The sequence below is a fragment of the Salvelinus alpinus genome, chromosome 16 (assembly GCF_045679555.1).
Source record: "Salvelinus alpinus chromosome 16, SLU_Salpinus.1, whole genome shotgun sequence".
Classification (NCBI taxonomy): Eukaryota; Metazoa; Chordata; class Actinopteri; order Salmoniformes; family Salmonidae; genus Salvelinus; species Salvelinus alpinus.
This window is the reverse complement of record NC_092101.1, coordinates 47,351,600-47,362,860: the sequence shown is the minus strand read 5'-3', so window position 1 is coordinate 47,362,860 and position 11,261 is coordinate 47,351,600. Positions and strand designations below refer to the sequence as shown.

Below are 11,261 nucleotides of genomic sequence, written 5' to 3'. Positions count from 1 at the left end.
TTGATCCGAGCCTTCTGACCTCACAACAGGAGTCAAGCACCCAAGCTAACTGGCTAACGTTGGCTAACTTGCTAGCAACTTCCAGACATCAATGAGAGAACACCTCACCTCTGACCATTTTTCTTGCCCTAGCAGAGCTGGTTAGACTGTTTTCATGTTATCTAGAGCATTGGTGACTGTAACTGTGCTGCTGGCAACAATTTAATTATGTTTTTTTTTGCCGACATTTACTGACACCGGTCATATTCAACGGGTGTTGCGCATTCATAAATTCCTCAGTTATTCTGCACTCAAACGAGAGTGCTCTGAAATCAGAATAGCCAGAGTGAATTTATGAATGCACCCAATGTGAATGCGATTGGTCGACAGTCTGCTGGGTGAGGCGTTATCAGTTCCTTCATTCATTGGATTCCTATCTCCTTTCTATAATATCTCTGGCAACGGCACCATGCAATACACCCTGGACTAAAGAGACAGACAAACAGGAAAAATGTGCTAGACCTTAAATTACACATTTCTCAAGGTAGGAATATCGCAAATATATGATCATTCAAGAGAAGACATCCTCCCGAGTTATGACATCGACCAGTATCGAAATCTGACATGTATGATATACGTTTTTGGCGATCTAAAAGTAGTATTCCTATAAACTTCCAGTGTAGTGAGTGCGAGTTTATCATGATGCTACGTCATACCGGACGGATTTCTGCCTGCTTGAACGCCAATAACTCAAGATACTCATGAAAACATGAAATCCCCTAGGGAGTCGATATATCATCACTCAAGAGATGGACAAAAACAATATAACCTTCAAAATGGGTGAACCTTTCCGTTAAGGTTTTGGGGCGGCAGGTAGCCTAGTGGTTAGAGCTTTGAACCAGTAACCTTTAGGTTACTAGATCGAATCCCCGAGCTGGCAAGGTAAAAATCTGTCGTTTTGCCCCTGAACAAGGCAGTTAACCCTCTGTTCCTAGGCCGTCATTGTAAATAAGAATTTGTTCTTAACTGACTTGCTAGTTAAATAAAAGGTTAAATAAGGCTGAGGAGTAACACACATCCCCATGTGCTCCACAGTTAATTCTCCACAGTTAACTCTGATGATAGAGCTAAATGTGCGCATTTGTCATGCATAGAATAATCGGAAATGTGTAGTTCTGACTATGCTTTTCAAGAGGTGATGATATTACAACCAAATAGTTAATATTTCTTTAACAATACCTTGAAAACGGCAAGAAGGTGTCAATGGTTTTAGCAGAGCTGGGGGGGGTATTCTTACCCGCCAGCAGACAAATCGATCACTCTGCACTTTTTATTGATAACGACCACCAATTTTGACTTTGTGACTGTGGTAGCTAGGTGAGAACCGTTTGCGCTGAAATGTGACGCAATCCGTAAGCGACGGCAAACTAGTTACATTTACATTTAAGTCATTTAGCAGACGCTCTTATCCAGAGCGACTTACAAATGAGATGGATTGTTTGATCACACAAGTGAGAGTTGTTTGTTATCGCTGAAACTTGTTTGACGATTGCAGAAATGTGGTAATGTATGTGCTTTTTAGTTGTGCTTATGATTTATCGATACTGTAAGAACGAGTTAAAGCGATGTATCTGTGTAGATCGCATTTTCAGCCATGGAAACAGGAAACCATTTGTGTTACTAGCTAGCTATAGTCAGCTTGCTATGCTAGCTAGCTTGTTCGATACTCCAACGTTGTCATGACTCTTCTGTGTTTAGATACACAACATTCACACGCTACAGTGTTACAACAGTAGAGGAATAGTTATCCAATCGTCGATTGCAAGACGCAAAAGCAGCTCAAGTTATTGTAAACATGGCTGAGCACACTATTAGCTAGCTAACGACCTCACAGACAAGTTCAGTTGCCCAAAACGTGATAAGTTGCTCAGAATGTTTTATTTGTTGCAGACATAACCATTATTAGATACTCCTTGACGTTATTTTAGTAAAGGATTAGCAATATGTGTAATAATGTAATGTGCATTAATTAAACTGTTGGGACATCTGACAATACAGCAGGTCACACCAGTTTCTTCTAATATGCCTAGCTATCTATCGACAATACTGTTTTCATCAAATAAACTTAGAACATTAATTTCACACATTTAAGCTATCCTGACAGCTCTCTTTCCTTCAATGTAGCTTCTTCCTTGGCTTGTAAGGCGTAACCCCTGAGAAGGATCTCCATTCTCCACCCTCTAAGACTTCAGTCTGAAACTGTCAACTACCTGGCCAGCCAGGGTGCAGGTTAGCTGGGCGATATGGGCAAAAATATTGCAATAAATTGCCTGAATTGGTGCGATATCGATAAATATAATTATATTTTTATAACATTTTGCACCACAGTTTTTTTTATTTATTCTACTACTAGTTTATGGTTGTAGCAATCAATTGTCCCACTAACAATCACCCATATTTACAAATGTATTTCACTTCAAACTTAGCATTTCTCATGTGCAGGCTACTTAATAAACGATGTCAGCAAAATGCCTGCGGTAAGTGATCAGTATGGTCGGTGTCGATAATTTTCGGTTTATCATCCCAGCTCTAGTCCAGGGTCCTTATCCAGCCACAACTCAGGCAGAGAGTCCATCTACTGGGGAGCTCCCTGGTTCAGTGCCCCTGAGGGCTGGTACCAGCACTGTGGGCCAGAGGCAGCTGTGAAGGGATGGGGTAGTAGCTGAGGACAGAGCCATGGTTCATAACGTCTCAGTCCCCCAAACACCACCGCCGGCACTGGTGGGCACCAATGGCCGCTCCTCTGGGAGGAAGAGGACACCCAAGGCATGTGACTGCTGTGGGCCAAACTCTAAGCACCACAATGGAAAGGACCCACATGGGAAGACTCCAGGTGGCAAGCCCAGACAACGCAGGGCCCAGCCGGGGAAGGGCAGGGGCCAGGCACTGGGGGAGACCACCAAGAGGACAGGTGGTCACCACTCTTCTGAGAAGACCCAGATGACAGAAGAGCAGGTAACAGCCATCCGACAGGAGCTGGAGAAAGACTCAGTTGTGGAGGAGGTAACCAACTCCTTGGCTCCACCTGTAACCAACTCTGTCAGTCAACCTGTAATGAATGTTGTGGCTCCACCTGTAACCAACTCTGTCGGTCAACTTCAACCTTTAACAGACTCTATGGGTCAACCCTTAATGAACTCTATGGGTCAACCCTTAATGAACTCTATGGGTCAACCCTTAATGAACTCTATGGGTCAACCCTTAATGAACTCTATGGGTCAGAAGTTAACGTACACTGTGGTTAAACTGGTGACCAAGTCTGTGGTTCAACCGGTAACAAATGCTATGGTTCAACCGGTAACAAACTCTGTGGTTCAACCTATAATGAAGGCTGTGGTTGAGCATGTTCCTGATTCAGAGATGGAGCAGGAGAATGGTTGTGAAGGGGCTGTGTGTGAGGGGGAGCAGGCTCCTGGTCTGGAGATGGAGCAGGAGAATGGTTGTGGTTTAGACAAACAGCCGGTAACCGACTCTAACACGGAGGTCATGAAGCAGCCCCAGGCTGGTGACGCAGCTGTCTCCCTTTCCAACGGTACATCTGCTGTGCCCAACGAGGAACCAACAGACTGTAGCGCCCCTATGGAGGTGGAACCATCAGCCACAGCCTGTGTTTCCCCAGGCATTATGTTATGCAGCACCCTCCACCCCTTCGCTCTGTGGGACCACAGAGATTACTGTGAGGTGGGAGTGTGGGCTCCAAGCCCTGAGACAGAGGAGGACTGTGTCTCAGACCCAGCACAGCAACCCAACCCTGAAGACAACATCCATGAAGTAATCATAGACCTTATACATGGTACTAGACTTTTATTGTAACTATGATTTTTTTTAAATCGAATACATTTTAAGTTCATATTACTTTACTTATTATTGATTCCTGTCCTGTCTCTCTCTCCCTCAGAGTTCCTGGCGTTCTTCTATGTGAAGTACGGCAGCTTTATCCCCCTCAGTGAGACTGACGTCCTGGAGCATCTGAAGAACAAGTGTAACACTGACCTCCATGACAAGTAGGAGTCGTTTGAGATACAAACCAGCTTCAATTTCATTGTTGATTTCCATTGTTATGCCGTTAGCATCTCTGTTAATTTCTCTGTACTAGGAAGCTAAACATCCACTCAGAAATGATGAAGTACAAAGCGGGTCTCGCCTCCACCTCTATGAAGTGCTTCAAGGTGGACTACAACAAGCACACTCTGACCCTGGAGGACCTGTCCACACTGGATGACCAAAACTGGGTCAACGACCAGGTAGCTTTGGTCGATAAGAAACTGTGTGCTTGCTGCTTATAAACTTATTCACCTACGTATTATCTAACCTGAAATTCAAACGTTGCCATGTTTCTGTCGTGTGTGTCTAGGTGATAAACATGTATGGAGAATTGATCATGGAGGCTACACAGAACAAGGTACATTCATTTTGGATCCTTGATCAGAAGGTTCAACGAAGGGTTAATTGTGAAAGGGAGTTGTTAGGATGGTGGTGGTCTTCTGTTTGGTTACCAAGGTTACTGAATGTTTTCCTATTTTCTCCTGCAGGTTCATTTCTTCAACAGCTTTTTCCACAGGCAGCTGGTGGCCAAAGGCTACGAAGGGGTTAAGAGATGGACCAAAAAGGTAAGCTGGTGGTAGGTCATTGAAGATGCAGCCAATTTATCGCTAGTTTGTTAAGATATAACCCGCAGGACCAGAAATGTAAAGGCTCACTGTTTATCTGAGACTGTCAGTCTCACAGAACTAGCTAAATTAGAATATGTCAACGGTTGTAGTTAATCTGGTGTCTCTCTGTCTCTCAGGTGGATCTGTTTTCTAAGAGGCTGTTGTTGATTCCTATCCACCTGGAGATTCACTGGTCCCTGATCACAGTGGATATAGCCAACCACCACATCCACTATTATGACTCCCAGGGCATCGTTTTCAAATACACCATGGAGGTACGCTCACACTTTACAGTCCTCTGCCTCTCTATCAAACTCAGATTGCTTCTGACTTTTTATCCTAGACCTGAGGAACATTGGTTTGATTTGATGAGCCTTTATCATTGGTCTACGTCATCGGTGTCAAACTCATTCCACAGAGGGCCTAGTGTCTGCGGGTTTTCCTTTCAATGATTAAGACAGGCAACCAGGTGAGGAGTTTTTTAAAACTAATTAGTGACCTTATTTCATCAAGTTAAAGGGTGGAGCGAAAACCCGCAGACACTCGGCCCTCCGTGGAATGAGTTTGACACCTGGTCTACGCTGTCCACATTGTGGGAACCCCGAAAGAGTCAAGTTGTGAACTATTTAACCCTTCTGTCTTCCTCTGTTCCATCTGGCCCACAGAACATCCTGAGTTACATCCTGGCTGAGGCCGAGGAGAAGAAACAAACTGGATATCAGAAAGGCTGGAAGACGACTATAAACAAGGTATTGTTTCAGATGGTACCATGTGACTGTTCTCTCTCTCTCATGCTTTCTGATTGACTGTGTGTTGACCAGTATCTCTGATTGGTTCCCACCCTCAGGGTATTCCTCAACAGAAGAACGACAGTGATTGTGGAGTCTTCATCTTGGAGGTGAGTGGGGCATTTCCCCCTCGTACTGTAAATTCCCCCCACACACACACACACACACACACACCTTGTGGTGAATCTGTCTTATTAACTCTTCCCCCGCTTTGTTTCTCTCTCAGTACTGCAAGTGCCTGGCATTGAAAGAGCCGCTGCAGTTTACACAGGATGACATGCCCAAAGTCCGCAAGAGGATTTACAAAGAGCTCTGTGACTGTAAACTGAATGACTGATCAACCGCAGTGTCCCAGCTCAGAGAGTACACCTGCCTCTCCACTGGACCGTGGGCTTAACGACTGTTTGACCCTTATTGTGGAAGGGCCATTAATACTTTAAAACATGACGAGCCAAGAAGCTGAATGAAGTGCGGTGGAAACAGGACACGTTGTTTGACTAAAGACACAGAGATGGTAACCATCTGTCCTTCAGTGGAGGGCCAGCGGTGCATAGTTGGGACTTTTTTTTATACCTTGATAATGAGAGACTTTTGAATTTCTTTTGAGTTGACGTCCACGAAGTTTCCACTGCTGACTGACTGGCTGACCTGGAGCGAACACTGCTGGTAGGTTTCAGAGGCCGGTAATGGGCCTACCAGTGTTTACGACACGTTTCCTAGCTTCAGTTCTTGAAATGTAAACAGGAGATTATATGGGACAGTAGGTGAAACTTGAAGGTTCTTGTTTTATATCATGTAGTGTTTGCCTGACTAGTGAGGTAGAGAACAATAACTCATCGAAGGCTAGCTTTTAACTGAATATACTGTTTTAATGTTACTTAATCTCGAACCGCTTCTTAGTTCTTGAGAAACTCCACGTTTGTTATCGGGGAGTTAGTTATGATTAACCATGATGCTCCACTGAGAATGGCTTCATGACAACACACACCTCTTCCTGCTTCTGTTGAAAATACGCTGTTAAAACAATAAGTATATCTTGACATTTTAGTGTACTGAGGAAGAATTTAATGATACTGCTGTAGAACAGTTTCTAAGCCTTTTATTGTATGAGAACCATAGCTGGCCGGGCCATCTTCCTCATTGGAGGATCACCAATCACGTAGGTGGTGTCAGTCCCCCATCTGAGGGTGCTGGTCCACAGACAGGTTGTAGATGAGAAAATGCTGCTGTAGAAATTGCTGAATCCCATCTATACTGTCTGTCATTAATGCACATTTGAGCCCAGTGTATACCTGGTGCTAACATGTGCCTTTTGTGCTGTTGTCCACATTCTGATTGTGCCCACATTTTTAAGACGGGTGTAGACGATTAAAGTGTCTGGATATCAATCAAGTGTGAACAGATCTGGATGTTCAAAACCATTTCAGTCATCATACCAGTTAGCACCATTGATTTATGGCATCAGTAACTGTCTTTAAATAAATAACTTTTTTCTGCAATGGGTAGATGCGACAAACCTTGATCCAGATAGTGGTTAGGTCAAATTGATCAGATCACGAAACTCACATGGTGGTGCAAGGTGTAAACAATGCTATTGTACCATTTGAAGAGATCATGTTCACAGATCACTCTGTAATCTGGTTGATCTTCTTTGAGAAACTTTCTGATTTTGATTGAATTTTGTTCAGTTCATTTGTACTTAAGTTACTATGTTAGTGTTGTAGGCAGGGTTATGCTGATACACACCTAGAGGAGATTAAATTGGGATTCTCTAGATGGGTAAACTGTCCTCAAATAGGTTCCCAATGTATGCTGTCTCATCCTAAAATGGATCAGTTTCCTTCCCAAGTTAATCCCTGAATACATTCAAACACTTTAGTTTTAAGTAATGTTGATGACAGAGAGCACAGGGTTGTTAGGATGCCCAGCCACGATGATTCCTTTATGCTTATTATTTAGAGAACAGGGTCAATTCCATTTAAATTCAGGAAGTACACTGAAATTCCATTTCGGTGGTTTACTCTCTGAAATTGACAAAAGAGCAGATGTTTGTCAACTCGATCAGCAAACAATCTCCCACATGAGGATGTTTAATGGTCAGTGATATGGAGTTTGTAAAGTTACTTGGTGTAACAAAAGGGTTTCTCTGACAGAGGAGCAAGTGTGTGGTGATTCCCTGATACAGTTTACATTTAAAGGTAATTTCCGATTGAGCCGACATGTGAATGCGGTAACGTTGCTTTTAAAATGTCAGCCGCACTACAGATTGAATCCGATCGCAGACTATTGGCATTGCAGCTTTAAATTAAAAAGTAATGTTCCTGCAGTCACAGATCCCATTCAAGATAACGCTGCATCTGTCGGCGCAGTCGGAAATCGCCTTTTAAAAGCCACAATGCCTATAACCTGCGATCCTATTGAATCCCGGTGTGGGGACACTGATGGTTTCTAGCCTACGCAGCAGGTTGGGAGAATTAGGTTAAGGTTAGTCAAAATTGCTGTAGTTGTCGCAACTCGAACAGGCAAGTTTTAGGTCCGTAGCTTCTCTGTGTGTAAACACAGGTTCACTGCTGGCTGTTTAAGGCCCATGGAGGCAATACTGATGGCAACCGTAGGAGCCATTATTTCTGAAAAGACATCAGTATCACCTCCATGGGCCTTAAACACACACACACACTTCATCCATGAGAAACTACTCAATCCAATCAGAAGAGTTGCTCCACATTCCCAAAGTAGTGTTCCAGTTTATATAGTAGATACATTAAGAAAATAAAAAACTTTGTAAAAAGATGTATTTATTTTTGAAAGTATACAGTTTGGGAGACAATTACATTTGTAAACGTGTGTCACACTGACTGTTAGAACTATGGCTAACTGAAAAATGCTTCACAGAAGACTTCTAAATAAACGAGTCATAATAGGAAACTCTGGCAGTCTGCTTGGAACCCAAATTCAACCCAGATCAAATTCACCAAACTAAAAACTGTTCCGTCCCTCGGGAGGTCTCTGCAGCTGAGCTAATTTCCCATATCCACCCCGAGCAGGGTCATAATCTTGTCTATATTCATCTCTGACCTGGAAAAAGGCAAAGAATCAGCAGATAACATGTTGACTCAGGCTCATGACATTAGTTTCCCCATAGCCCAAAGAAACAGCATAGGACACGTTTTTATGGCCGTGAGACGACTTTCCCATAGCCCCCCCGGGCTGGGTCATAATCTTGTCTGTATTCGTCTCTGACCTGAGGAGAAAAAGAGATTGACTTGTTTGTTTTGCCACAGACCCTGTTAAGTATTTGGGTCTATTAGGAGTTGACACAGAACTGTGAGCTTTGTCTCCTCATGATAGTTCCAGAACAGTAAGACAACACGGTCACAATTACATAACCCATTAACATTGAACATGTTTTATCCTGTTGATAATACAGTAATGTTATAGTGTTATGTAACTTTCAAAGTTCTCATCCAAACAATAGCCAGTTAACGGTACCACTTTAATGAAAACTACAATTTTGTGAAAACTATCAATTCCAATATAAACAACCAGAGAGTTAGAGAACTAATATACAAGAGATAACTAATATACCACTGTTGTTGTCTCTGAGGTAGTAAACGTGCATTTCTCCTGGGTAAATTTACCTGACCACCGGACTTGCCACGGCCATACTGCCTGCCCTCTTTAAAACCAGCGTCCCAGTCCGTTCTGATGATGCGATCATCCAGACGTGTCCCGTTGACAAACCTCATAGCATTTTCAGCATCTGTACGCGTGTAGTATCTGGTACAGGGGTCAAGGTGCCAGTTTCCAGGAACACAGATTAAGCCTACTATTGGACTAAAAGGACTTCCGATGGTCAATCTCCACTGATTGTGATTTAGTGTAGGACTACATCGGCTGATGTAAGAAGGGCTTTATAAATACATTTGATTGATAGGACTAGGCTTAATCTGGGTCCTTTTGGGTGTAGGACTAGTTTCAATCTGGATCCGGGAACCCTAAGTGTATGGGTATAGAATAAAAAATGTTGAACCAAAACACAACATCCACAAGTTTTTTTTTAAAGGATACTCGACGAAGCAGAATCCGCACGCCGTTTTCTTCACCTTATCCAGGCCGATGATTATTCTTTTCACATCCCCACTCTTGGAGAAGAGCTCATACACTTGTTCCTCTGTGGTGTAAAAGGACAGGTTGCCCACGTAGAGCGTGTTAGCCTGTTTCAGCAGTTTCTCTTGCTCATATCGATTTCCCTGGAGGATGGAGAGGGGAGAACATCTTTAGAAGATTAGTAACTGCAGTCAGGAGGCCAATTACACTAACATTAGCTGTTAACATTAGCTATTATTCACCACTAATTCACACTGATATGGGTAAACGTTTGCAGTATCATATACGCTTTAAATAAGATTCCATCTCATGTAACCATACCAAACATATCATACTAATTTCAATGTCTCGGATTTACATTTATTATGTTATGTCTAGACTCTTAGACCAGACTAATGAGAGGTCATTTTGATTTGCTCTTTAAACTGTAGCTAATTACAGGTTGGTCTTTTTGAAAACACTTTTTGACCCATTCCTAGGAGGAAAACATCCTTAAATACAATATTCATGGTTTGAAAGCCACAGGTAAGTGATTAACAACGTTTGTCTGAAAGAAAAGACAGCACGCTGCAAGCTACCGGTAGCTTGCTAGCGCAACAGATATCTAACGTTAGCTAGCAAAACTATTCTACTGGTTGGTTCCCGATTGATTTAAACTATTCCTTACCTTAAAATGTTGGTCTCTGTATTGGCTTACATCAACGTAGGAGTCGCTGAATAGCGCATTCAATTTAATAGACATTGTGTCTCTTCAAAGATGAGCGGAGAAATGTGTTCCTTACACCAATGTCTCGTCAACAACACTAAAAAAGTACTTCCGGGTCACGGAATTTAGAAATATTCAAAATAAAAGTCCCCACGTAATAGTAAAAAAGTGTAATTATCCTTTATTTTTTCATATATCAAAAATTATTCTCTGAACATTAACAATGATTCATATTTGTTCATATTTAACGGACATTTGCATTAAATGTGTTTTTTAAAACAAGTTCCAAGGTAAAATAAATGTCCCCAATGCAGTACACTACATTAAATACATATTGTCTTACAGAGAGAAAACTATTCTAGATGCCAAAGTAAAAGTAGGGTTGTAATTACTCACTAGGATCTGTAGAATCTATATATGGTGTTATTTCATGGGGGACTGAGGTCTGTATACCCAGAAACACTTTCTACTCAGCTCATTACATTGGCCACAATGCAATACACTCTATTTGAAACCCCAAATACATTTTGGGCTATATATAAAAAGTATAGTACCTGTGTTGTGAAACATGGGTCTGAAATTTCATCAAATGTGTCAGTTAATTCATGGTCCAACACAGTGGTTGCCAACCAGGGGTACTAGGACCCCTCGGGGTACTAGGTCTATCCACAGGCTGTACTTGAGAAGACCAATGAGACCATAGGCCTACTGGTAAAATGCATATGAGAGGGTACTTCAGGGGTACTCCAGGCAGAGCAGAATTGGCACAGTGACTGGAAAATGTTGAGAACCACTGGTTTAACACACACTATGATACAATTCAGTCATTTCAATCACTTATAGAATAAATCCATTAAATGAGTTATGGGCACCGAAATGGAAAATCTGTATCGATATCAGTTGCATTTTTTTTCAATTCAATATTCATATCAAATCGGTTTGTAGAAAATACAATGCAACTGTATGAAT

At 42.2% G+C, this 11,261-nt stretch overlaps 2 protein-coding genes across 6 annotated transcripts; one reads left to right on the top strand and one right to left on the bottom strand.

Moving 5' to 3' along the window:
• The first annotated feature begins 411 nt into the window (after positions 1-411).
• senp5 (SUMO specific peptidase 5) lies at positions 412-6,978 on the top strand. Of its 4 annotated transcripts, none has more exons than XM_071346428.1 (11): positions 412-523; positions 2,164-2,268; positions 2,567-3,832; positions 3,938-4,043; positions 4,136-4,283; positions 4,394-4,441; positions 4,572-4,649; positions 4,829-4,966; positions 5,357-5,440; positions 5,539-5,589; positions 5,706-6,978. In XM_071346428.1, the coding sequence occupies exons 3-11, from the start codon at positions 2,716-2,718 to the stop codon at positions 5,814-5,816; spliced, it is 1,881 nt and encodes a 626-aa protein (XP_071202529.1). In that variant the 5' UTR covers positions 412-523; positions 2,164-2,268; positions 2,567-2,715; the 3' UTR covers positions 5,817-6,978. The 4 variants fall into 4 exon arrangements, with proteins under 4 accessions (XP_071202529.1, XP_071202528.1, XP_071202527.1 ...); XM_071346427.1 differs by lacking the exon at positions 412-523 and adding an exon at positions 1,417-1,541; XM_071346426.1 differs by lacking the exon at positions 412-523 and adding an exon at positions 1,417-1,546.
• Positions 6,979-8,254: 1,276 nt separating this feature from the next.
• Positions 8,255-10,444, bottom strand: ncbp2 (nuclear cap binding protein subunit 2). 2 transcript variants are annotated; one of them, XM_071346431.1, is made up of 4 exons: positions 10,254-10,444; positions 9,548-9,729; positions 9,118-9,256; positions 8,255-8,720 (listed from the first exon to the last, which is right to left on the bottom strand). In XM_071346431.1, the coding sequence occupies exons 1-4, from the start codon at positions 10,326-10,328 to the stop codon at positions 8,649-8,651; spliced, it is 468 nt and encodes a 155-aa protein (XP_071202532.1). In that variant the 5' UTR covers positions 10,329-10,444; the 3' UTR covers positions 8,255-8,648. The 2 variants fall into 2 exon arrangements, with proteins under 2 accessions (XP_071202532.1, XP_071202533.1); XM_071346432.1 differs by having other exon boundaries at positions 8,255-8,554; positions 10,254-10,404.
• Positions 10,445-11,261: the final 817 nt, after the last annotated feature.

Excerpts from the sequence above, each read along its gene's own strand:
- ncbp2 (XM_071346432.1), bottom strand. The coding sequence starts at position 10,328 with ATGTCTATTAAATTGAATGCGCTATTCAGCGACTCCTACGTTGATGTA. Across the intron at positions 9,257-9,547 it reads TGCGGATTCTGCTTCGTCGA|ATACTACACGCGTACAGATG; the intron begins GTATCCTTTAAA and ends CCCCTGTACCAG. Across the intron at positions 8,555-9,117 it reads GTGGCAAGTCCGGTGGTCAG|GTCAGAGATGAATATAGACA; the intron begins GTAAATTTACCC and ends GCCTTTTTCCAG.
- senp5 (XM_071346428.1), top strand. The coding sequence starts at position 2,716 with ATGGTTCATAACGTCTCAGTCCCCCAAACACCACCGCCGGCACTGGTG. Across the intron at positions 4,967-5,356 it reads TTTTCAAATACACCATGGAG|AACATCCTGAGTTACATCCT; the intron begins GTACGCTCACAC and ends TCTGGCCCACAG. Across the intron at positions 5,441-5,538 it reads GGAAGACGACTATAAACAAG|GGTATTCCTCAACAGAAGAA; the intron begins GTATTGTTTCAG and ends TCCCACCCTCAG.